Source organism: Notothenia coriiceps, unplaced genomic scaffold, assembly GCF_000735185.1.
Source record: "Notothenia coriiceps isolate Sejong01 unplaced genomic scaffold, NC01 NC01_scaffold00036514, whole genome shotgun sequence".
Lineage (NCBI taxonomy): Eukaryota > Metazoa > Chordata > Actinopteri > Perciformes > Nototheniidae > Notothenia > Notothenia coriiceps.
The window spans coordinates 298676-325894 of NW_011369215.1; the positions used below are offsets into that span (position 1 = coordinate 298676).

General features: G+C 41.2%; 1 protein-coding gene across 1 annotated transcript in view; it reads right to left on the reverse strand.

The window, feature by feature from the left end:
* Window positions 1–4960: 4960 nt before the first annotated feature.
* vldlr (very low density lipoprotein receptor) overlaps window positions 4961–27219 on the reverse strand; it is a 33162-nt gene continuing 10903 nt past the window's right edge. Inside the window, exons 4-15 of the mRNA XM_010792659.1 lie at window positions 21253–21375; window positions 17752–17960; window positions 15636–15798; window positions 14242–14364; window positions 13086–13208; window positions 12204–12323; window positions 10951–11076; window positions 9580–9751; window positions 8942–8964; window positions 8277–8623; window positions 6075–6216; window positions 4961–5142 (exon numbers count right to left, since the gene is read on the reverse strand). Of these exons, the coding sequence (XP_010790961.1) occupies window positions 4976–5142; window positions 6075–6216; window positions 8277–8623; window positions 8942–8964; window positions 9580–9751; window positions 10951–11076; window positions 12204–12323; window positions 13086–13208; window positions 14242–14364; window positions 15636–15798; window positions 17752–17960; window positions 21253–21375 (1838 nt within the window). The 3' untranslated portion in view covers window positions 4961–4975. The remainder of the gene's footprint in view (window positions 5143–6074; window positions 6217–8276; window positions 8624–8941; window positions 8965–9579; window positions 9752–10950; window positions 11077–12203; window positions 12324–13085; window positions 13209–14241; window positions 14365–15635; window positions 15799–17751; window positions 17961–21252; window positions 21376–27219) is intronic.

Here is a 27219-nt window from a genome sequence, read left to right on the forward strand (position 1 = left end):
AACTTTATCACAATATTCTAATTTTCTGAGACAGTCCTGTATATACCTACATTATATATACACCTACATTATATATACACCTACATTATATATACACCCACATTATATATACCTACATTACCAACAAGGCAACATAACCAGACAGTTCAGTATCAATTCTGAAGGCGATTGATGTAGCTACATCTAGAAAATGTGTATGTTTAGCTAGCATCCAATCAGGGCAACAGATTTATTGCGACCTGTGATGGTTCCACTAACTGCATCAGCTTCAAGCCTAACAGTCTGAAGTTGTGCCTGATGTATTTTAGGAGTTGGCAGGTCAGCGAGTTGATGCCGCCAACATTCTTGGAAATACAGCTTTGTACCCTGTGGCATCTGATAACGTTAATGCGGCTGAATGCAACCTGATGCTTCTACCGCGGGGGAAAGGAATAAGGTACAAACCGAACCAATGAAGAACTCTATTATTATCAGTATCACTTTAAGGGTACTAAGTAGAAGGGATAAGAAAGGTTGTGTGATTGGCACGTCTGATTCAGAATTGAGCTTGATCACCTGTAAAACCTTCTAAAACTGTAAAAGTGTTTATGATTTATCTCTAATGTTTGTTTAAAGGAACAAACTGTGGAACCAAGTGAAGTCCTAGAGCCACAACAACATCTTCAGCCTGAAGAGAAACACTCCCCAGTTGCCTTTAAAGCCGGTTCTAAAAATCTCTCTGTGGTAGTTTCGGGTTCAACCTACAGTGGAGAGCATTGCTTACTACTTTCTTTCACTAACAAGATTAGAGCCGGTCAAAGCTGCAACTGCACAATGCTCTACAGTCCCGTTTGTTTCAGCTGCGGCGGCTGTAAAATGGGATAAATATGTTAAAGTAAAGAGCGGCGAGGCCTCTGGCTGCAGCCCAACTAGGAGGAAGGTGGAGGAGCATTCAGTGCGACCGTAACCCCTCCCACACTAGTCTCACTTTGAAACAGCACCAGTGACAGACAGGCGAGTAAACAGTTGTGGAAACACTCACAAAAAGACACTCAGACAACCCAAGCACAAGCACACACTTGTAAAGATTCAAGAAACAAGTTTGCATGGATATACAGGCTCAGAAACTCTCCCTGGAACTGAATGCATGAACTTGCAGAAACAAAAACACCCATAATTGCATGAAATGATGCAGAGAGGAAGAAGAAGTAGTCTGGGTGGTTCAGTCCGTAATCACAGTGGCTGTAAAGCATCTGGAGGCAGCTCCTCCACAGCCTGGGGAGTGAGGCTGCAGGGACGCTCACCATGAGGCCGTAACATTTCTTTAGAGCAGGCAGGATGTACAATCTGCTGTAAAGCCGGCAGGTTTCTATTGGTGCAGATCTCTTCCTACTACAACATCATAGCTCCATTTCTTAACCTCAGTCACCTCCAGGAGACCGGCATAGGGATTCTTCTAATGATTTCAAGAAGTACGTTTGATAATGTAGAGATATAACACGTTTGACCACAAGGTGCAAACAGCTCAAGTCAAAACCCTCCTGAAGCTTTCACATAATAATAAACTATACATATGGAGGATGTTTATGGAAACTCCAAAAAGCATAAGAGGGCCTCTTTAAAAAGTCTCATGAGAATATACTTTATTTCAGGTCAAACTACTGTAATTTTCGGACTATGAGCCGTGCCTTTTTTCCCATTTTTCGACCCTGCGGCTTATATAACGGTGCGGCTAATCGATGGATTTTTACAGCTAACGGCCACTAGGGGACCTCATAAATCTATGGATTTTACAGGTTACAGTCCACCACCTTTAACTCTATGGGCTCTATGGCCGGTCCGCGCCCCCCACCTTTAAGCGGCGGGCTCCAGCAGGATAAGCTGGAGGCCGGAAAAGAGTGAGACAGGTAGCGTGCAAAAGTAAAAGTGGAACCGAGAGTGGTACGAGAGACAGAACGAGAGCAAGACGGACAGACATTACGAGAGCGAGACAGTTTGTCCCCGTACCACTGGTTGAAAACCACTTCTGTAGATCACTGCCGGTACGTGCGCTGGGAGCGCACCGTTTAAGTTTGAAAGTTGAAAAGTTTGTGTGTCTGAAACGCTATGTGATACAGTACAGTTTACACAGCACAGTACATGTTCTGTAGCTACTATTGCACTAAATGCTAACACTTGAATACGTTATGGAAATATGCAACTTGTTTGTTGAAATGTTAATAAATGGGAGCTTCCTCAAACAGCCATCTCTTTCCCGACAATCCCCTCTGTGCACGAACCCTTACATATGGTAATTAAACATTAAAACACCTGCGGCATATAATCCAGTGCGGCTTATATATGTACACATCATTCAATTTAGCTGCTGCGGCTTATATTCAGGTGCGCCTTATAGTCCAAAAATTACGGTATATATAATCGGTTAACTCTTCAGCTCTAATTAACATTCAGATTAAAACCAAGTGTGCGTTTTATTTTCTCCGGTAGAATATTGGCTACTGCAGCTTCTATAAGAAGATAAGGGGGGAATTGAGGGACACGTAAAATAAAAAACGACATTTTTCACCAATGTTCAACATGGAACAGGCAATTATATTTGACGTAGATATAAAAATGGGCCGTATAGAAAGAAGGACAGCCAGCACAAACTGTCAAGAAACTCTGGGAACAGACTGGGTTCTCACTGAAGAGAAGAGAACAGGCTAACTAGGCAGACTTTCATTCAGGAGGACGCTGGTGCGGTGAGTTACCAGGGAGATGCTCCAGTACTTTGTGCACAGTGTCTCAGTCTACAGTTTGAGTCCAATTAGGAGAGTATGTGTGCTGAATTCAGCCGTCAGGTTCCTATACGTTTGAAAAGGCTAATCTGTGGCAGCGCAGCAAGGAGACAAAAACAACTGGATCGGAGAGAGGGCAAAGAGTTTCCCCAGCAACCTTTTCCACTGCAAAGAATAAGTGACTGATGATGGGAAGGGCTAATCTGGTACTTTGAAGATCATGATCATACTTTATGTCAAATGGGAAGTCATTATTTAACAAGTAGTGTCCGTCCAATTGTTCCCTTGTTTTTAATTATATACAGAAAGCAAGTTTAGTAATAGGTGCTCATTCATTTGCTCTTATAAGCCATGCGTTTAAACGAAGGGTTTAAAAGAAATGGTTAACGCATAAAAAAACAAAACATAATCGAAGTAAAACTATTATTATTTTTTTCTTTTAATTATTTATTTTATTGGTTTTTCAGTTGAATTATACTAACTTGAGGGTAATCAACTGTTAAAAACATACTGTTCACATTTTCTTTCAATAAATTGATGTTTTCAAAGTAAATGGATAATCGTTTTTAATAATCGTGATATCAATTATTGACCCAAATAAATCGAGATTATGATTTTTGCCATAATCGAGCAGCCCTATTTCAACATGTATATTATCAACGTGTTTTAAATGCCATTTTATTTCTATTTGAGATGTTTACATTTTGGATTGTTTATTTCTAGTCTTTTAATTTCTCTAATGTACAATGCCTTTATGCTGCTGCAACGCAAACATTTCCCAAATTGGGATCAATTAAGTAATTCTTATCTTAAATCCAATAGCCATTTCCCACTCATGAGTCCACAGAATTGAAGGCAGCTCACACTGGCACTGAACCAAGCAGCAGAAATGAACAGAGCAGAACCCACACACTTTATCTGTCAGACTGAGACCACAGAGACACTTTCAACAGAAGAGGGAGGAGACAGGGCTGAGATATGAACAGCGACGGTGATAAGGCTCGCGGTAGAGACGCCAAAAACTGGATGATAACAGCAACTGACTCAGCAACTGTTCAGCTGTCACGACTAACACAGACAGACAGCTGGGCCTGTGGCTGGCATGGATACAGATGAAGACTCACAGGGAACACATTGACACTCAGTGAACATGCTCCATCAGCGGAGAAGCAGAGGAAAAAGAGAGGGGGTGAATGATTCTTTATGTTTTGCACCAAACCCAAAGAATTAGAATAAATTATGTTTCTTACAATGAACTCAGTTTTGGGGGACCGTAGTGAAAGCCTTCACTTTGAGTAAGCAAAGGGAGGTGAAGCACAGAGGACGGCCTTTGTGTGTACAGTCATTGAAATGCACAACAGCTTTAGGTGTACAGTCTGTTGGCATGTTAAACCGTCCTAGTTTGTCTCTCCCAAGACACAACACCCCCCACGGTTTCCCATGAGGTCATCCCCACCGGTCGCAGTGCATTTTAAGGCAGTTTAAAAATCTGTCAATCTCAGGGGTTCTTAATATTTTAGATTTTCTTTTTTTCCCTATTTCTCAATGGATTATTCATAATCAAACTAAAATTGCACACAAGATTGTTTGGATTAAATTAGAACTAGACTTGTCACAAAGTATCGTATCCTGTGATGGCAATGTCTCAGATGTAGATTTGATAAATGTATTCCCTCTTTCTCGTAGACACTTGCAGGGTTTCGTGATTTTGAATAATTTAGTTTCTGCTCCCTTTATTGAATCACACTGTTATTCCGTCTTGCCATTTGGCGATGCAACTTAGAGTGAAAAGTGTTTGGTTTCATGGGTCAGGTCTTCATACTGATTGAGAGTGTGTACAAATTGAATCAATATCATAACAATTACATATTTCAATATTGCACAGTTTCCATGGATGTTAGAACAGAAATCCTTTTGTCTTTAAAAGCCCTGGGGGTATATTTCACAAAGGCAATTTGCAAGGTCAATGGCATTATACAGTTTCAAAAATAATTGTTGCTCGCAAATTGCAGATACATTTGGGAGTCCTGCGGTGGCCTCACATGCTAATTCAGATGTCCCTCCTTTGTAACAATTACTTTATGATTGATTGAAAAAGCACATTTGATTATATTAAAAATAATGAGAGAATCCATTTATTGAAATTGCAGCTTGCGTGATTCAAATCTGTGCTTGTGTTTGGGCGTAAACATGACCTGCATGAATAAGTAAATGAAGTGTTAGCACCACGACTCACCGGGCCTGCAGCGTAGACCGTCAGCGGCCAGCTCCTGTCCGTCGGGGCACACACACGTGTATTTGGCAGAGTGTTTGTTGATCTGCGGTGCGGGAAGACACATGTAGCTGCAGCCCCCGTTCTCACCTTTCTCCACACACCAGTTAGTACCTGAAGTAAAAGGCAACACTTGTTACCATGATGGCCATGGAGAAACAAGATCTGCAAATAAGACGGCAATCATTAAGAACAAGATCAAGCCACAGGGAGATGTTCCAGTACTTTGTGTACTGTGTCTCAGTCTACAGTTAGAGTCCAATTAGGAGAATAAGACGGCAATCATCAAGCACAAGATCATCAAGCCACATGATGACATCTTTAGCAACCTTTTCAGCCATGTTTGTCAAATATATTTGTTCACAACTACATAGCAGCTTTAGGTATTCCCAAGTTAAAGGTGACCTATCATGCAAAATGCACTTTTGTACATCTTTTCTACATGAACATGTGTCCCCGGTGTTCCAGGGAACTCACCAAGTGTCAGAAAACACAACCCTCTCTCTTTTCCTCCATACCCAAATCTCTTAAAAAGGGGGTGCAACGGATCTGATACAGACTGATCCAGATTTGAACACTTCTATGACGTCACAGAAGTGGCGCTACGGCTATTGGGCCAACTCCACCAATCAAGAGGAGACACGGACATTGCCGTTGGAAAGCACTGGAGACGCTGTAGTACATATGCCAGGCCTGTAGATGGTGCTGTTCTCACAGAATCAGCCCATGTAAAGACAGTGTTAAATTGAGAGAAATGAGGAATGGCTAAAATGCATGATCTGTTTGGTATTTTGAAAAATTAAAAGTATAAATATGCCTTATATAGGTATGGTCCTACACTATATTATTCAAATATAGCATGATAGGTCCCCTTTAAGTTTTTACTGTTTTTCTTGTTTCATAGCATACAATGTGAAAACCTCTTGTGTAAACCATAGATCTTATTCCAGGTTTCTATCCAAAAATAAAACATTGATTTCCAGATAAGTGCTGAGGTTTAAAGAGTCATTCCTGCAGCTCTCTTTTCTCTCTCAGCAGATTCTTACCCGACAGCTGGATCAGCTCGTGGTACACGATGATGTCCTGCGGGTCGTTCAGGTTGCTGGCGAGCGTCACCACGTCAGCGCCAGTGAACTTGTTTGCGCAGTAGATGGCTTCATTCTCACCGTCCGTCCAGAACACTCGATCCTGGAGAGAGGACAGGAAAATAAAGCTTATTTTCATATTAATAGCTAAAACCTACAATGTTTTCAAAGACAACTGCCAGCTAATCAGAAACAGGATAACATGTTTAGTAAACTATAGTATTAATATCTATATTATTTAGATACAATACAAATAATTCATTCTTTACAGACACAGAAAAAGTGTATATGTGATATTTGATGATGTTCTGGTACTAGATTATTCCGCCCACAAATGAGTGTTGGTGAGTTTGAGCTTAAATACTGCGCAAAATGGGGAAGGATAGATTTGTCATTACATATTCAACCATCTGTGTCCTAATGCCATCTGTGTGGCGTTCACATAAGAACCACCTGTCAATCAATTTGATGTTCTGCTGATTTAAATGCACTGCACTCTGGTCTTGTCAGCCTTGAAGGATTTCGCTGCTCAAGGTGATATGTTAATCCTGTTCTTCACATGTTACCGAAAAAAACTGAACTTCCTGTGCAGCAGAACACATTTCCCAATAGAGGATGTGATGAGCACTGAATATAAAGCCCCTCATGGACTGATTATACGTTGGATCACATTTATTTTAGCTGAAAAAGGACAAAGTTAATGTGGTTTTGTTTACACAGTAATTTAGCTATGGTGTTAGTGTATGGTTCAGTTAGAATGGTGCACTACAGAGCGTTCAGAGATGAGCAAATGTGCCTGCATGTGAATAAATGTAAATGTGTGTGAAGCGAGTTAGCTTTGTACGAGTGGGTGTAGGTGAGAGAGACAGACGGAGCGCCACATGTCCATGATTCACAAAGGTTTCATAGGGAAGGCAGTCCTGATGCATATAACAGATATCATTGTATCTACCGTTAGGACACTAAGTTTCAGATAGAAAACATGAGCTGCTTTTCACAGTGCTGATTTCAGATGAACATGCTTTATGTGTGCTCACTAAAAAAAGGCAAAGTCCAAGCTATTCGGAATTTGAGCCTTTACTCTGAATCACAACTTCCTTAATTCTATAATCAAACGGTGAAAGGATGCGAAGAATAACTCATCTCCCATAGCTATCACATTAAGATCATTGAAATGCACACTTAAACACTTTTTCCATAAACATGCATGGTTAGGCTTGACCGGCACAAAAGGAGCACATATTGGACAATGACAGACAACAATGAACGACATTAAGACTAATTACGTGAGTCTTCTCTACAGGGCTGTCCCGAACACCAGTTTTTCGGGCTCCGGATATTCGGTAGTAATCAGCAGCGAATATTCGGCCCGCGCGGGGGGGTGCGTAGTAATCAGCAGCGAACTGCTTCAACACGTGTATTTCGGTTTATTCATGGCATTCATTTTGTTATTCTACAGTATTGTTGTTTTATAGTTATTTGTTAATGTAACCCAATTTGTGTTCTTTGAAATTGAAAAGGATATTGCATTGTGTTTGTTACTTTCGTTGCAGTTAATTATATATCTAATATACACGACGAAACTGCAAGTAACTTATATCTACTGTCACTTTCACATTGAACATGTGCTCCTTTTAAAATAAACTAACAGCTTCTCATTTTAAGTTGTGAGTTTAGTGTTTTTGACCCAAAGAAACACTGATACGTTAATCAATAACAATAATCCACAGCTCCTCTCTCTGCTCCAGAGGATTTAAAAAATATATATCCCAATTTAACAACTTTAAAATCACTGAAGACAGGATGTTCAAGACCCTCTAGCGTACATTTGACCTGGGATTTAGCTCTGCATTGAATTGAACGATCGTCCGGTGCACCAAAGAGTGATTCAATCTAACTTTATTCAATCTTGGGACCCTGTACCTCCGATTTGATGTCATTGCTAAAATGACTTTGCTGATTTGAGTCGTTAAAAGGACACATTATATCAGACACCACACGTGTATAATATTTGTATCATTTCCAGACTGTCAACCCAAACTGACCGAGACTGAAAGAGATGCCGTCCAACTTGTTCCAATCAGTAATATATTCAGCTTAGTGTGTCCCTGTTATTGTCAGAGTGGATGAAGAGTGTGTTGCAGACATTAGAACAGCAGGTACCTCAAAAACAGTGAGCGCGAAGGGATGAGCCAGGTACTCTGAAGACTGGAGCACTTTCTTCCTGTTGTCTCCGTTCAGATCCACGCTACAGAGCATGTGCAGCTTCGAGTCGACCCAGTACAGCCTGCCTTTGATCAGATCTGAGAGGAAGATGAAGCACAAGAACAACCAGGAGAGGGGAGAAAAAGTAGAGGGAGAAATAACAAGAATGGATGATAAATGGGAGTATATCGACGGCAGAGCAAGAAAGAAGGGATTGAATAATGACAAGGAAAGAAAGGAGTGATAAAAGGGAGAAGTGGGGATGGTCATGTTGGTCAAGGAGAAAAGATGATAAGGAGAGAGATCTAAATCAATACATTTCATTAACAGGGACAAATCAATAGCTTTGTTCCACAGTGTAAAAGATGGAAGTACAGGAAGAGACAGAGGAACAAAAGGAGAGCCTGTGATTGTACGATCTGCTCAGGTGTTGTTAGATAATATAATTATCAATATCAAATCAACGAGGAGGGAATTGGATTACCTGACAAGGCCGTATTGTTTATTCCTTTTAATAAGTACTTGGGAGGGAAGCTGCTACCTTAGCATGCAAATTCAAACTAGGAAAGGCTTCATCTTCAAAGGAAAAGTCATTCGTAAGGTTTTAAAAACACGAATAATACATGGCAGTCGAAGACAGGAAGAACTGGACAAAATGAGAGAGGACATTTTAACATTGATTGTGAAGTGTCAGTTCAGGGGACAAGAAAGTGTTCTGCAAGTGGAATTGTAATCACTGCAAATATTCACACTGCAATTACTCCGAGTGTTGGATAAAACAACACAAAGGCATTTCACTTGCAGTCGTGCTTCGGCACAAGAGTTTGTGTTAAAGCTTCAGAGCAGCTTTTGAACAGTGGATTTTCATTTTCGTTTGATGCAAAACAGTGAAGGAAAATATGCAGGGATGATGTGGACACACATGGTGGATGATTCATGGGTGTGTGTGCAGTGGTGAAGTACATTTACTCAGATACTATCCATAGTACAAGTACTTCAAAATAGTACTGAGTATTTCCAATATAGGGGTTTCTACTCCACTACACTACTCAATTATGTGTTTAAGCACATTTGAATTTGGGTATTTAAAGACCCAAGTATTTATTGTGTCTGTCTGTCTGTCTGTGTGTGTGCGTGTGCGTGTGCGTGTGCGTGTGCGTGTGTGCCTGTGTGTGTGTGTGTGTGTGTGTGTGTGTGTGTGTGTGTGTGTGTGTGTGTGTGTGTGTGTGTGTGTGTGTGTGTGTGTGTGTGTATAATCTACCTATAAATGGCCCTGTGGCCTAGGTCAGCCCAGAAGATCAGCTGCTGGCCAAAGTCAGCATCCAGAGCCACGGTGTTCCTCTGCTGCTCCACGATCTGAGTGTACTCCTTCCTCTCCAGGCCGAGGCGGCGGATGTCTCTGCGGTTAGTGAAGATCAGGCAGGGCTCCTTACCTGAGGACAGGGAGGTGAAGCTTAATTTGACAATTTAGGTCTTCAAAGTGGACATCGGTTGCTCTGTTATACTTGCTGATGTTGGAGACCATCACATGACATAATGAATGAATCTCTCAAATGTTTAAAATATGTTATTAAGGTGTGTGGGCTTCTCTGTCACAAAAAATCAGCCTGAACAGAGCCATACACGCCCAATTTGTTGGTAGCGTGTAGCCAGAAACTACCATTTCTCAGTTAAACGTCCAACTAGGTACCATTTTTGAAGAGATAATTATGGTGTGATAGAAGAGGAATCATATAACAGCCTATATAAACATTATGCAATCGATTTGGAAAACAAAACATCATGCGGAAACAAACAGTGATGGTCTTTGTCAAAGAACGACACAATCAACAATACAGCAGCATGTGATCACACTAGAGATGACTGTATCCAGCAGCAGGAAAACTCTACAGCCTCTCTCATGGTATTTAACAACTTATTATATTTCTACCACATTACGGCATGGTTACATTTTCCACCATAACTCAAAATTAAAATTAAAATAAAACCACAACTTAACTTATGCAGGTCTCCTTTAAGAAATACTTGTCATACATTCTTTAAAACCTATAAACTATTTGTTGATATGTGATTAAAGAGTTGTGAATAAGGACAGTCTATATGCTCACAATGGTAACAGTGGGGTAACCAAGAGCAGTGGCCCCTCCATTCAAATATGAATTTGACCAGCCTCGTAAATTCTGGATGTTTATTTCAAGAAGAGTCTGTTTTTAAAGCTGACAGATTCCCCCGACATAATTTAAACTTGTACTCTGACCCAGCTTAACCTTGCAGACTGAAATAAACTTCGGGAGCTTCTGATCTCTATGACAGTGCAGTGACAGACCATAAATCACCATAAATTACCCATTATTTTATAACCCAGCATTTTACAGGACATCTTGGGTCATTTTCCACAACTTGTGCATGACAGGAAAGCTGCGCTCAATTGTGTGTATTTTATTTCAAACTAAAGCAGTCAAACACAACAGCCCATCTCATAATTGTTTTTGTAGGAACCCCTTATAGATGTTAATTGATTAATGGATCAAATATTTCTCACATTCATTGCTTCTGAATGAATAAAAAAACATCTCAAACAATATATTTATACATATTTGTAATCCACTTCCCTAGTTTTCTTAGCACTCACCAACAGCCTTGCAGACTCCGGTAGTGGGATCCATCTGGTAGCCGTTGTGGCACTCACACTTGTAGCCGCCCTTCAGGTTGATGCAGATCTGACTGCAGATGCCGGGGTTCATACACTCGTTGATGTCTGTACAGAGAACGAAGAGAAGTGGGTTGAGGAAGAAACTAGTTGTTAAATCACGTCTGCTGAATGATTTAATTTGGATAATCAGTCGTTTGCACACAGCTCTGAAAACAATTACCTTCTGAAACAGTCCCATGATATCTATTGCATGAGGTTGGAAACTAATGTGAGCTTGGGAAATACAGAGCATAATAACTATTATCACTGGATGTTTTAGCAATTGCCCTCGTCAGAATGAAATGTAAATATGCAGATGATTGAGTAGTTATCTTGTACCTGGGAGTAAATTAAGAGAATTATGCAACCAGTGTTTTCACTCCAGAAGGGATTAAACACCTCCCACTATCCAGAGCAGTGCTCGTGCCAAGTCTGGCTCAATAACAAAAGTGTTGGAACTGAGACTCCTGAATATAATCAAGGAGATTTAATAATAAACTACAACAGACAATCACAGCACACTAAAGCCTTTGAAGGACAGAAGGTCAAAGTATGAACATGTACCAGCCTTAAGTGAAATACCTGCAGCTTTAAGTATGTGTGACCAAGCCTGTTGGATTTGTTGTTTCTAAGAAAGACAAACATAGCAACACACCTCAGTCTAAACAAACCATCCAGGACATTAACCTGCCAAGAGCTTTGTCATTTGGGATTTATTGTGAGCAACGTGATGATTAAAGCTGAAAATCCTGTCTGGTCTACTTTTCTGAGGTTAAGGCTGTTGAATCTGTTGCTACGGTAGCCTACACTTCACATGAAAACGTTCAAGTAAATTAATAACCTGTGGGAAACAAAAAATAAAAGCTGCCAAATACAGAGCGTCATTAAAGAAAGTAAACGTGCCTCAATAAATCAAACATTCAATCTTCTCACACTATACAACTCAAACTCATTTCCATCCGACAGTATGCTTCCTCACAACTTACTGTAAGTGTTGCGGACTATCGCTTACATACAAGCATTATCCTTATTTTGTTAATTAAAATAACTTTTCTTTTGGAAAAGACAAACTAAACTGCTTAAAAGGTATTCTCTGTCACAACCAGTTAATCGTTGAGATCCCTAGTACAAAATATATTTGGTTTGACAGTGAAAATATTTCGTCAAAAAGCTCCAGTGTTCAGGTGACCTACCTCCGCAGGTCTTGTGGTCGATGAGCTGAAGTCCAGGCGTGCAGTCGCACTCGAAGCCGATCACCATGTCTTTGCAGATGTGAGAGCAGCCGCCGTTGTTCAGGAGACACTCGTTGAAGTCTGAAGCACATGAAGGAAACGGGCTTTGTTGTAACTATACAGGGACAGTTATCATGAAATAAAGACAAACTGTAGCTAAATAGTTAGTCAAGATTTCTCTATTAAGGTATTCAGAGTTTAGACTGGAAGCAAGAGGGAGCTTTTATTTGGTTTCATTCAATTTATCATTTACACGATATGACAATCTTTTTTTCCTGAGCTTTAGAAAAACTCGGACGTTTAGTATTCCGATCGGCCGAGTTTTTTGATCCATGAAAGAGAATTATTTAAAAGCACTTTTCGTTCTCTCGCGCTGAAGTGCAGATTACACATTGAAGGCAGAAAACACACATATCAGATGAATCCATTTGGACAGTGAGAAATGTCCTCTAGTTTTAGCCTTTTTGCCCAAATTCAACTCGCATCTTTCAAAGTATGGACACTTCCCTGCCCAGAGGGGAAGTCATCAGATGTACTCACTGAAAAGCAATTTGTCTTGTAAACAGTGACCGAGTGGCCTGTCGAGACAAATCTAAATGTTAAATCTTCTTGCTGCGCTTTGGTTTGTTTTTATTCTGGGAAATCAAACTTGAGTATTTGTAGTTCAGCAACACGTTGCTGACATTTAGAGCTGCCAGGAGGGGAAGCACACAGAGACTTTTTAACAAGGGAAATTTGCAGATTCCGCTAGACAGACACACTGTGGGTCGATCACAGCTTAGCCTAAAAGACATTTCATATTAACACAGGCTCCAGTACAATACAAGTATTTTTTTTACTCACTGCATTCTTTGATGGGTTCGTCGCTCCAGTCGGGACAGTCTCGGGCTTTGTTGCACACTTTGCTCATCTCGATACAGTCCCCGCTGCGACACTTGAACTTCTCTGGTCCGTTACACTGAGTCACTGTGGAGGGATACGAATAACTTTACAAGCGTACTTTAATACTTACACACAAACTTCCAATTACACAGAAAGCTGCAAATGCATCATTTCATATCAGGACTCTACCTTTTGGTTTTAAACCGATCAAGGCTAGCAGTTTCGCCCTGCATCAAGTCTGTATGCTAAGCTAAGCTAATCACCCAGTGGATCAATCGAAGTACTTGATACCAAGACGTGTGGTATCAACAGTCCTATACGCAACACAATTTCCTTTCTTGCAAATAGCCACATTTCCCAATATGTCCAACAATTCTTTAAGCGTTTACATTCTCCTTAAGGCTCCTCAAGCTTTTAAACTCCATTTGAACATGAGAAAGCCAGACTGCAGACAATAGACCAGCTCAAATGCGTGAGAAAACAGGATTCTGTAACAAAGTAAAGCCTCAACAGGTTTGTTTAGCATCCCCAGTTGCTAGTTCGGTTATGGAAAAGGTTTTAAACACCTAAAGCCCTTTTCTCCCCACAGCTATAGGAACTTCAAATAGCTGCATTTTCACAAGGTGACAAACACCTTCAGCATCCAGTGAGAATCTTCCATAACTAATGTGTTTACAAGGCCAAGCTGTATGCTACTGGAGACAGAACAAAAACTCATGTAAACTTGATAACCAGAAGGATTCATTTCCCTTCATCAGCACACACTACAACACAGCATTGTTAGTAAAAAAGCTTTCAAAACACATCTCACACACAGTGAACACACACGCTGAGCGCAACGTGAAGTGGATGGAAACCACTTTGAAAATACATGTGGACAGCAGCTACACCAGTACCCACTCTCTTCTTCTGACCCACATGAAAGTCAAAGGAGGAATTTTGAAAAATCAAAAATTGTCTAGATACAAGAAAAAGGAAATTCTTCTACATTGTGAAGGTAAACCGACCCTTTCCTCAAACGTTCTCTACCAACATGACTTGAGCCGAAAGCACCGTTCTACATCCCCTGACATTTATAACGGTTATTTGTAAAGCTGCACACACACAGAGCACTTACTGTTTTTGCAGTTGACCTCGTCTGAACCGTCAGCGCAGTCTCGGAGGCCGTTGCACTGCCTGCTGCCCAGGACACACTTTCCATCGTCACATTTGAACTGATCCGATCCACACGTCCGTACAGCTGCCAAGCACACACACAATACTTTTTTATGCATGCTTCTACGTAACATTAAGCCATCTTTGGCTCTTTTACTGCTGTAACCACGTACATTTCCCCTCAGTGGGACTAAAGGTATTCTGATTCTAAACTACCATTTTTTTTAAAATACTGGGATAGCAATTTAAGATAAATATGATTACCGTAATTTTCGGACTATATACAACGGTGCGGCTAATCTATGGATTTTACAGGTTACAGTCCACCACCTTTAACTCTATGGGCTCTATGGCCGGTCCGCGCCCCCCACCTTTAAGCGGCGGGCTCCAGCAGGAAAAGCTGGAGGCCGGAAAAGAGTGAGACAGGTAGCGCGCAAAAGTAAAAGTGGAACCGAGAGTGGTACGAGAGACAGAACGAGAGCAAGACAGACAGACATTACGAGAGCGAGACAGTTTGTCCCCGTACCACTGGTTGAAAACCACTGCTGTAGATCACTGCCGGTACGTGCGCTGGGAGCGCACCGTTTAAGTTTGAAAGTTGAAAAGTTTGTGTGTCTGAAACGCTATGTGATACAGTACAGTTTACACAGCACAGTACATGTTCTGTAGCTACTATTGCACTAAATGCTAACACTTGAATACGTTATGCAAATATGCAACTTGTTTGTTGAAATGTTAATAAATGGGAGCTTCCTCAAACAGCCATCTCTTTCCCGACAATCCCCTCTGTGCACGAACCCTTACATATGGTAATTAAACATTAAAACACCTGCGGCTTATAGTCCAGTGCGGCTTATATATGTACACATCATTCAATTTAGCTGCTGCGGCTTATATTCAGGTGCGCCTTATAGTCCGAAAATTACGGTAAAAAAAAAAAGGCAACATTCCCTGGCTCCAGCTTCTAAAATGGGAGGATTTGTGCTTTTCTTCAGTCATTTTAAATATAATTTGTATGTTTTTTTTTACTTTGAGTCAGAGATAAAACACACAGGGTACTAGGTTTTACAACTTAAACCCTCAAGTCCATCTGAAAAACAGATGTTTCATCACACTGTACAATAGGGTCAACTTCCTAGTAATTGATAAAGATTCATATCTTTGATTTCAGTGACACATCCCAAACTCTTTTATTTGCCTTGGCAATCTTAAAGCTGGGCTGGAAAAAGCAGGTCAGTAACTAAATCTGACGGATAAAAACTGACAGTTTAAGTGTTACCCACGTGCTGTGGAAACAAATGTTTTATGATGTTAACTTGTTTATTTATGTGTTGATGACAGCTGGTGTGTACATACGACAGTTGGCTTCGTCGCTGCCGTCTTTGCAGTCGGGGTCTCCATCACACCTCCACTTCTTGTGGATGCACTCCCCTGAGCGGCACTGCATCTCGCTGGACGAACACTTGGCGGGCGGCGTCGGGTGGCGGCCGCAGCGAGAGGGAGACTCATCGGATTGATCCTGCAAAGGACGGACATTTTCTTGGTTTGAGTTTACTGCTTTTGGCCTGTGTTTTAGCCCACATCCATTTTGTAAAAGTGTTCCCACTTGCTTTTCACTCGCTGTCATCAACACTTGCTGGCTGGCAGTTTCCCAGCAGGGAGCCTGCCATTTCACTTATGAATTTTTAAAAGCATTTGGAAAAACTAAGAGCAATTTTGTAGCGTTTGACGTTTTAATCTGGTAAGGCCCTCTGACTGAACAGACATTTTGGGACAGAATACAAACATACAAGTCAAGATCAAGGCTGAATTAATTTCACTTATATATTTTTGTATGCGTTTACTTTGATTATCCAAAACAATCTGAATTCTGCACGTATGATGTTTTACTCTGCCAGACAGTTAGCTTTTGGAGTCACTGCACTGAGCCTTGGTAAAAGGGAAATAATCATATTTAAAAAAACATCAAACAATTCATTAATCTGTCAACCTGAACATTTACATAATCTTGAATGTTATGACTAAGCTATATTTAACTCAGCCTTTCTCTTATTTTATCTGGGGAAAAGAGACTCCAGTAAGAATAAGGCGAGGATTCCTCCTACAGCTTTTTAACACACATTTCCCTTTTTGTTTAAATGTAGCAGGCTGGCTCCCGACTTAAGTTATTTTCAGATATCAGACACCAAGTAAAGACCAACGTCATTATCGGTCAATCCAAGCAAAGACACAATAGTCCACTAGGGAATTCACGACAGATGCATTTTCATCAATATTGCCCCAAAAAAGTAATCAAGGAAATTAATTGCAGTAGAAATATCTTGTTTTTTTCTCTTCACCTAACACCAATGATCGATTTAATAGCAGAGTCTTTGAGAGGCTGTTAAGAAATGAGCCTTGATCTGATTGGCCGAAACCAGCAGGATTCATTGAGACTGCAGTAACAACACCACTGCTGCTGCTGCTGCTTCCTTGCAGGGATGAGACGAGTCTTTCATTCCCCAGACAAACAATTAACCTACGACAATGAAGTGCTGACTAGTTGACAATTGTGTGAAACATTGATTGACAGGTGATGAGCAGGGCCGCAGTGATAGAGCTTTAAGGACTCTGATCCCACAGACGATTAGCACTAATAGGAATCAAACCCGGGCAATCAGACAGGATGGGATCGAGAGGAGCAGCGGGAAGACTTGCTCTCACTTACATCAGCTCAGAAAGTCACTGACTCCCGTGGGAGCAGATGAATGGAGTGCGAGACCGAGATTGTGTGCTTTTGTGTGTCTGGCACTCTTACTATTAACTGTGACACAGAGAGGGCTGGGTGTGAGAGAGCAGCAGAGTGAATAACAATGACCTTCTAATTGAAGAAAGTATTTAAAATATTTGTGGGTGAGAATATATGCAACACTGTTTCCATTTTCCTGCTCAGGCCGCCACAGTGATAACCGCACAGCCAATTAGCAGCAAATGGGCAAACTGCAGACTCTGTAAAACTGGCTCTGCTGTGCTGGGAGTGTCAAAGTCACTGTGTGTGTGTGTGTGTGTGTGTGTGTGTGTGTGTGTGTGTTAAACTTGTAGAACCGGTGTGTGTGTGTAACATGTCCCCAGGGATCTCACGACGGACAGTTCATTATAGTGAGGCAACATCTGCTGAGAAAATAAGAGGGTGTGACTGTATTAAGTATTTTGTGATAAAAAAAGGTGTCAGAAAAATCCCAGCTATAAAAAGATGCAGAAAATAGAATAATTACATTTAAGTGGTTTTCCGAGGGGAGGACAATAGTCAAGGGGCTTTACCAAATGCACATAAAAATACCGATGCAATGCGTCACACTTAAATTAGTTTGGCAAACTGAGGACACAAGAGACTCAAACTGCTGTCCTCTATCCATGCACCTTGTCCACAACTTGTGTTCTTTTCCCCCTGAACTTTCTTAAATGTGTGGCATTTTATTTGTGTTCCTCTTACCTGGCAGTCCACGTCGTCGTCACACACCCAGCTGGCCGGGATGCACGAGGAGTTTCCACACTGGAACTCGCTGGGGCCGCAGGAGGACGGCGCGCACTCCACCTCGTCCGAGCCGTCGCCACAGTCGTCCTCGCCGTTACACACAAAGTTACGGGAGATGCAGCGACTGCTGGAGCACGTGAACTCGTTTGGAGCGCAGGTGATGTTACCTGGAGGGCAGAAGAAACAATAGTGAGCATGTGTGAGGCTTAACAGCTCAGTCGCTCAAAAGAAAATACATTTATTTACAACAAGGTCAAGTCCCAGAAGTCATTTCATACGGCATGAATCAGCATAGCAGTCATCAGTCTTTTCCTAACCCAACGTTTGAATTTCAGTATTTTCAAGTAGTAGCAAATGCAACACGTTGGCAGAGAGCAGAGTGTTTGAAAGCCATCTCTCGCTCCCCACACAATCACCGCCCACTTCTTCCCAACAGCCACAAAGTGAACCACACACACACTTTAGGGAAATAACATCTTTAAGTCATACCAGACATATTCAAACTAGCATGTTTGCACTACTTTCCCTAATAAAACCTCCTCCTTCTAACATTAGGAGTAGAACATGGCAGAAGGATGCAATGTGTGGCAGCTTAAGGAAGCATGTGAGGTTAAAGTCACTGAAACCTTGCATCCCACTACACAAAACATCCTCTACAGAGATTTGAATGTGAAAAAGGGAAGACAATTAACAAACGTCGTCTCCTTCTAAGCAGCTTTCAGTGATTAGCATCTTCAGCCAGAGGGGACGGTACACACTAGATGCACACATTCTTAGCACAGCGCTGGCATCAGTCCTCATACCGCTCCTTGTACTCACTAAAAATTGGCATGCTATAGTATAGAGCAGGGCTTCTCAAACTCCGGACCCAACTGCAAATCAATCCGGACCGAACCCTGTGTCCCATTATAAAAATTATACAAAATAAAAAAATTAACTTTCTGATTCTGATGCAAATTAATGTATATTTTCTTGTGTCTGACGCTTTGTGAGAATGAACGTGCATATATATTTACTTGTGCTCGAGCGTGACACGTAATTGCAGACCGCAAGTTAACCGCAAGTTTACCTTGACTTTCTAATGCCTTTTTTGTCGAGGTTCAAGGCATTGGCTACAGACAAACAGTTCCATTTCTCCCACTAGTTCAAGCCATCATACTGTATGTATGTATTGAATGTGTTCGTGTATACAGACTGCCTGCCTGCCTAGTGCCGACAGGCAAGGCAGGCAAGTGCTTGGACCAGAAGGGGGCCCCCAAAGAAGGTAGATTAAGAAGGTCCACAGCAACGACAACATGAAACACCCTTTAATTTACTGCAACGACACGTCGGGAAACCCCCTCAAGGGGGCCCCATGCATAACGCACCGTAAGAAACTGCTTCATTATTTCAGTTTCGTTAAATTGAAATCATCAAAACCGTACACCCCAGCACGTGCACTCCGCTCTGCATCAGCCAAACAGCTCGCTGCACTGCCAAGGCACACGGGACCCAAGTTCCCATCAGCAAAAACTCGTGGGTTTGCTATCCTGGCTCCAAAATGGTGGAATGAGCTCCCCATTGAAATCAGGACAGCAGAAAGCTTACACTTCTTCTTCAGACTGAAAACTCATCTCTTTAGACTCCACTTCGAGCGATAGAATTACTAACAAAGCACTTATATACTAATAAAGGGCTGGCTTATCTAAAGCCAGCTGAGTAGCACTTGAAAGGTTTGGCTCTATGAAACCTGATGTACTTATATGATTCTGTTTTCTTCAAGGTTGTCTCTTCCTGGTCGAATGCACTTATTGTAAGTCGCTTTGGATAAAAGCGTCAGCTAAATGTAATGTAATGTAATCAATGCCAGTAAAGTCCCTGTTTTGATCCGGACCAGAGACCTTGTATACAATTCACAAGTGGACCTTTAATAAAAAAGTTTGAGTACCCCTGGTATAGAGGATGCTTCATATTTGTTGTGATTAACATCTTGCATCGTCAGCAGTAGAAATCCAATACTAATCATTAATGGTGCTAATCATCATCATTACTCATCGTCACTTTATTTTGAAGTAGATTTCGCCTCGCTTAGCTGCTGCTGCTGCTGCTGCTGCTGCTGCTGCTGCTGCTGCTAGGGCCTCAGATAAGCGGCAGAAGATAAATGGATGGATACAATTGACTAACATGCTACAGGCTGCTTTTGTGTTTTCTGTCAGATCCAATTATTTTTGTTTATAGTTTGTCCAGGCAGAGCGACATTCTGTGTGAAAGGCTGGTGGTATGTTTGTGATGCAGCGTTTAGGACAAACAGCTGGAGGATGAGGAGTAATTGATACACACGTCCATGTAATGTTTCAGTGCTAGTACAAGCCGTTGCACTCAAGTAGTGTTGCATCACTTGTGAAACATTACATCATTACACTCCTCAACAAGCTTCTGTGTTTGTGCGTAAAGTTGTCTGTCAATAGAGTAGTGCGGTGATGACGTATACTTGTAGACTGAAGCAGAAGTGAGCATTGCAAAAAGTCCTGGAACGAACCATGAATCTTATTTCAGACATCTATTCACAAAGGGGTAAAAGAAAACCCTATACATTTAGGGGAACCTGAAGTGGTAACATTCCAACTCATTTCCAGGCTTTAGGAGTCTGCACTACTCAATTTGAGGCAGACGGACAGGCACCACAGCTGATGCCATAATAGGAGTTTAAGAGTCCTCAATGATGCGATTGAACTTTCAGTTTATCAGGTGCTACAGGGAATTACGCTCACAGCAACAATTCTGTTTCTACATTTGAAATGAGAAGCAACATCAAATCCTCTTTCTAGGAACAAATAAATTAGAGGGCAGCAGTATTGAGACTCCCTGTATCCCATAATAGGCAAGTCAATTGTTTAAAAGAAGCTTCAGGCAATGATTGCTAACTCGAGGTCAGAAACAAGCCTATGACCACATTGTAGGTCACAATAAGTATTTTATCCAAAAGGGCTCTTCCATTAAAACAAAAAGCATGACAGGATATGGAGGAATAAACTAGTCACAGCAGGATGTTAATCGAGCTCCAACGCTTGTCCTTTTGAATCACAGGGCATAACAGACTGTAGGTGACATAACTCTTAAACAACGTTTGTCATTGCCGCTGTGTTTACCTAAATGGGCATTTAATGCTCACCATTATGAGGTTGGACCACTTTGAGAAGATGTTAAGAGTCTAGCGTCTACAGAACGTTGGCTGTGCATCCAACACGTCGACAGGAAAAACCGGTTCTGATCTCGTTACAGCTAAAAAAGACATTTCATATTTACTACTCACTTCCTGATCTACAGACACACATGTTTGTCATTTCTCAGATCTCAACTTTCAGGTATTTAGTAGTGTTCTACCTTGAGGTGTACCGTCACCGCCTCAGCCTTTAGAACGACACCTTTTAGACATTTAGTCAAATATTCCTCCCATTATGAGGATGCATGTCCACTCACCACAGTTGACTTCGTCCTCTCCATTGTCGCAGTCCTTCTCTCCGTCACACTTCCAGAAGGTGGGGATACACTGAGTGGAGCCCGCTCCGCAGCTAAACTCGTTCACACGACACGTCCGCATGTCTGCAAGGGAGAGAAACACAACGTCAACATTGAATGGCATGATTTTGTATCTCCAATAAACACCTGGCTTTAGAAACCTCAAGGTCACATCCACATTGTTTAGTGTAGGATGTCAGAATGCTGCTAGGAAGCCACTTTATAAGCCAATTTTAAAGTACCAACTTAATTTATAACTCAATTCTAACTAACGGATTATAACCTAGACCAAGTGAACTGCCTGTAGCTGTATCAAAGATCTCCTGTTCACTTTTTAATAATATATAAACAAAGGGACAGAATGAGTGACACTTCTGTAGTTGTACTGTATATCATATGGGAGTCATAAAGTCCCACAGCTGCGGTGGCTCGGTGTTAATTTCGTTAACGAAAACTATGACGAAAAATGTTCGTCAACAACCTTTTTTACATGACTAAGGACGATGACGAGCTAAAAATAGATTCTTGATAACGAAAACTTTGACGAAATGTATATTTAGTTTTCGTTGACGATACGGGACTAAGGTGTTAATGGTGGACTAACGGACAATCAAAATGCAGGGTATTTTCCCCCAATTGTCCGTCAAAATGCATCTTACGTTTCTAACTTGCAATATCATTATTTCCGCTCTCTTCACTCCAGAAGAGCAATCTCCCTGTTTCTCTGTGTGCGGGGGGCGGGGCCTAACAGACACGCTGCAGCGGCACACAGAGATCTGCCGGGGACGGAGCGTTCAGAAGGGAGTGGGACACATGCTGGGGTCCTTGAAGTGTGAATGACTTTGTATACTGCAGGGTAGCTTGTGAATTTACTCCAGGTGGAATTAAAGTCTGATTTAACACTTGATTAGATTTCACATCATGCATCCACATCTGTAAAGTAACTAAAGGTATTAAATACATGTTGTGGAGTAGAAGCACAGTAGCAACACATTTAAATACTCCAGTAAAGTACTTCAACATTGTACTCAAGTACAGTACAATATTTTAACATAATTATATATATATTTCATTTATTTCACATTTAAATAAAGCAATTAATTTGGTTAACAATTTGTTAGTTTTTCCCTTTAAAAAATAACAAAAAGTCAATACNGTAAAGTGTTAAGAGAGTGAAATGTTGCTTTACGAATTTCAACACTTGATACCGTCACATTGATTCCAATTTTAGATAGGCCTACCTGCATTTGCCTAACTGAATTGGTTTAAAGAGAGAAAACATTTTGACTAAAAGTTGACTAAAACGTTTTGAGTTTTCGTCGACTAAAACTACGAAGGATAGGAATGACTAAAATGTGTCTAAAACTAATAACCATTTTCGTCTAAAGACTAAGACTAAGACTAAATCAAAAACAGCTGCCAAAATTAACACTGGCTCTACTTGTTGCCCTTTTGAGTGTTTCCCCCATGACAGCAATAGGACAGAAAAAGGACATGGCATGACTGGCTTTTTGTGTTGGAAATAATGAAGTTGAGCTTCAAGCTACCCGTCAAAAAAGACAATGTGAGACGTGAGGTGAAAACAAAGCTGAGGTCTAAACAACTGTATTCAGACAGTAATGTCATTACTCTTAAGTAAATGGTAAACACTTTCTCCTGCATATTATTTTTTAAGGACTTTTAAGATTTGAATCCGGCCTATCATTTGAGATGGTTTGTTTCTAGATAAGGCAGGCACTTTGTCTTCTGGAGGTTAAACTCTAAATCGTCCTTCATCACTAGGAACCACTTTTTATCCCAGCATACATATTCATCCCAAAGTGCTGGTTTCCATAAAAATGCAGCTTCAAGACGTCGTTTGCCTCTTATCCCTGCGATCTTCCACGGTGGAGGGAGATAACAAGCAGCGTGGCACAGAAGATCGGAGAGCGCTGCGATAAGAGCTGCTCGGCGGAGCGGCGGATTGAAAAGCTGCTCTCAAGGCTGCGGTGAATTATTGACGACTAGGATGTCGTTGTGTTGATACTCCATGTGTGCTGTGCACTCTCAAGTCAGTTTATGACAGTATACAATGCTTACTGTGGATCAGACTCAGCCTGTATCCAAACAGTGTACTGCAAATACTCTACTGTTCGTGAAGGGATGCATTTGTAAGTGCTCAACCACTTCAACATCACATATTGAATTGGGCCTCATAAGGAAATATGCAATGCCAATGTGATACAAGATGGTAACACTGTTGATACGTTTATTTGTTTTTGGTAGGTAGAATTGACATACTGCTGCTTCGTGTCCAAAATGTTTTTAACAGCAGGACATTTCTGTTACTTGTTGCAGGTTTGGAGAAAAGTGATATTAGTAAATGTTTATTATCAAGAGAGCTGCGTTTAAACACACACACACACACACAGTCAGTCAGTCAGTCAGTCAGTCAGTCAGTCAGTCAGTCAGTCAGTCAGTCATGTGCAACAGCTGGTCAGACAGTACAGTGATGTAACAGCAATAGTCTAGGGCTTGAACTGCACGTACACAAGTGTAGCTATGACTGGAACTTAACACCGCCACTTAAAAACACACAGGCCCATGCAACACGTGCACACGTTTGATGACCTTCAGTTGACGGCCAACCTTTCAAGTGGAAACACACACAGGTTGTACCATTGTATTTACACAAAAGAGACAAATGTCAGGAAGTTGACGAGTGTAAAGAGAGGAAGATCAAATGACACATCTGGCCTTTGTCACTGAGCTTCTTAGCAGGCAACCTCACTGATGTAGAACTTTTGGATTACAAAGGTGTGGAAATAAATGTTTAAAGAGGGAAAACTGTGAATTTGAAGAAATGATTCTCAGAAGAGGCGATAACTAATAGGCGTGCATTGTTGTCCATGCAGCATCTTTTAGAGACTATCACTGCAGGATTGCAAAGTCACAAATAATACTCTTCGTGTTTGGAACCCCCCCGAAAAAATATTTCAACTTAAAATGACCAAAACAAATGACTTTTTCGTGACGTCTGAATAAATGCAAGCTTGTTGTGGTGACACGTTAATTCTCTGCTAACCTACGTAATCCCAGAAAGCTTGGATAACAGCTACTAGCAGATTCGGGACACAACACGGCTACATCCATTATCTGGGGGATAATGTTCAAATTAGATCCAGCAGCTCCTCATACTGCACTGTACCTCCTTTGTTTTTTCTTTATATAAAAAGTTCTTGGCAACAGCAAACACACCAGCTTTGAATAATGCTGGTGCTTAAGAGACCCCCCAAACTGCACCACCCATGCTTTGGCACAGCGCCACACAGATCCCAATACAAGTGCAGCGGGATTTGCCCCGAGTCTAAGATCCAGTGTTGTTTTCTGCCAGAGGGTAGAGATTTTATTTGTGCATTGTTTCAGGTTTCTGCACTCAACCTGCTGTGTTGACACACAAACACACTGCAGCAAAAAGCAGAGGACTGCTCTGGGAAAACAGATGGTGTAACACACAGCTCTGCTTCCCCAGCAAATATCACCTCAAAAAGACTGAGTTGGACAGTGAGTGGGTCTCAGGTTATACTTCATAGTACATGTCTGGCTCAAGTATTGTTTGTTTGCTATTATAACCAAAAAGTAAAGATACATTTGACAACTAAACACCTGCGTGTGCCTTCCCTAACCAACCTAAGCCCTTTAGTGTTAGGACATAGTTGACAGCATGATGAATCTAGGAAATAAGTTCTCTATTACAGTGCAGCATTAGGTAACTCCATTAACAAGTGCAAGGTCAAACCATCAGCTTTCTAATAGGCAGTTGCATCATGTAACGATACATAAAAAGGATTTAAAAGGCTTTCAACTTAGGACCCCGAATGACATGCTAAGCTCTAAATATATCCACCGTGTAACCTTTATTGCTTTACTCATCAGTCCGAGGCCCTCTGCTCAGCCTTTGCCAAGGTTAAGGCAGTTTCTACATGTCGTATTGCTGAGGATTTGCTGTATACATTTAATATTTCTCTAGATATATGTATTCCTGCTTATTTTAAATCGTCCATGGTTGTTAATCATATTTGTATTGTCCTTGTACATCTATGTGCCTGCTGTCACTTGTTAAACAAACTATTACTCATGTTCTCTTTAACCATCCCTCCAATTACCCTTCTGTAAGTGCAAAGCTGACTTTCCTTTGATCGTTTTGGATAAAAGCAAGCATTCGTTTGTTTCATTTTAACGTCAACTCTTAAGGCTATATTTGTATCTATATCTTTTTGTGGTTAGCACCTGAGAAAAACACTTGATTCTGATATGGACTTAATACACGAGCTGCTGACAGATTGTTGTCTGTTCTTCTGCTAAGACGCTTTGAAAAGTCTCAACCCTGCAGCGAGCCTCTCTTCCGTCTCCCTCTCCTAAGTCTGCTTTTATCCAAGTACTTTTCTGCCTTTAGTTTGGGAATTGCCATGATGTTCAGTATTAACTTGGTACCCATGGATGAAACACACTTTATAGTTGACTTACTAAAATTGCCTTAAGCATTCAGGAAGCAGTAAATATGAAACCAACGTACGTGTGTGTGTGTGTGTGTGTGTGTGTGTGTGTGTGTGTGTGTGTGTGTGTGTGTGATGAGGTGCCTTCATCTTCCCTGTGACGTTTATCTCTGCGCTTGAGGAGACGCCGTAGTCCATTTGTCTTCGTAATGGCACGGTGAAGGCAGCGCTGGAGATGCGCTCAGTAAAAACGACATGTGTATAAACTTTCTGTCATCACTCATCTCCTTGATTCCAACGAGCACCTTGGGAAGACCTCCCATCATGGCTATACCATTTAAAGCTCAGCCGCTCTCCTCAGTTCCATTTAAACAACTTGTTTATTTGACATGGCAGCTCACAGGAGGGAATCCCCCCTCCCCCCTCCTTCACTGCTTTTTAAGTGCCTCTTTGAGTTTCTGCAACCATGAGATGGAACTACTGTAAAAGCAGCAGGAAATCTCTGTTGGAAATGTTCAGACAAACTCCCAGCGGGTTTGCCAACTACGCCAAATCTCAACTGTCATACCGTTCTCTTTAAGATAAGTGTTTTTGTCATCAATGAGGGCAAACCAGACTATGAGAAGCTAGTTGTAACTACTATATATGCTGTTGGCTAAATCAATGTCAGATAAATAGAGTATAGAAAGCCAAGAAAGAATACAAATTATATTATTGCCATATGACGTGTAGTATATTACATTACATGTCATTTGTTAGACGCTTTTATCCAAAGCAAATTACATTTTTTTGACATCTTCGTGGATTAATCTTCTTATTACAGACACATGCATTTCCTAACATTTGGTCTACCTACGCTGTAAAATGCATTATCTCTTAGATTTACACACGGCATCTATTGCACGTCTTTCCGTCCTGGGAGAGGGATCCCTCCTCTGTTGCTCTCCCTGAGGTTTCTCCCATGTTCCCCTTTAAACTGTGGGTTTTTTCTCTGGAAGTTTTTCATTGTACAATGTGAGAGTCTAAGGACAGATGGTGTCGTTTTCTCATACTGATATTCTGCACAAACTGTGCTGATGTATTTGCTGTAAAGTGTCTTTACTCTAGGTTATTTTTTATTATATGTACAGCACTTTGGCTCGACCAAAAATCGCTTAAAAATGTGCTATATAAATAAAACTTCATTTGATACATTCAGTACTGTGGACAATCCCCACAGGAGCAATTTGGGGTGAAGTGTCTTGCCCAGGGACACAACGACATGCTGACTGCAGTGGGACTCAAACTTAATACCCCCTGTCCTGAAATAACCTCTCAATCTACTTCCACGTCCCAAACACGTGAATTTATGTGGCCTGCTAAAAAAAACTCAATACAAGGTGTGTCTTTGAAAGCAGTTATGAAAATGTAGTAAATTCTCAAAAATATCAAAGCTATGACTGCCAAGGCACAC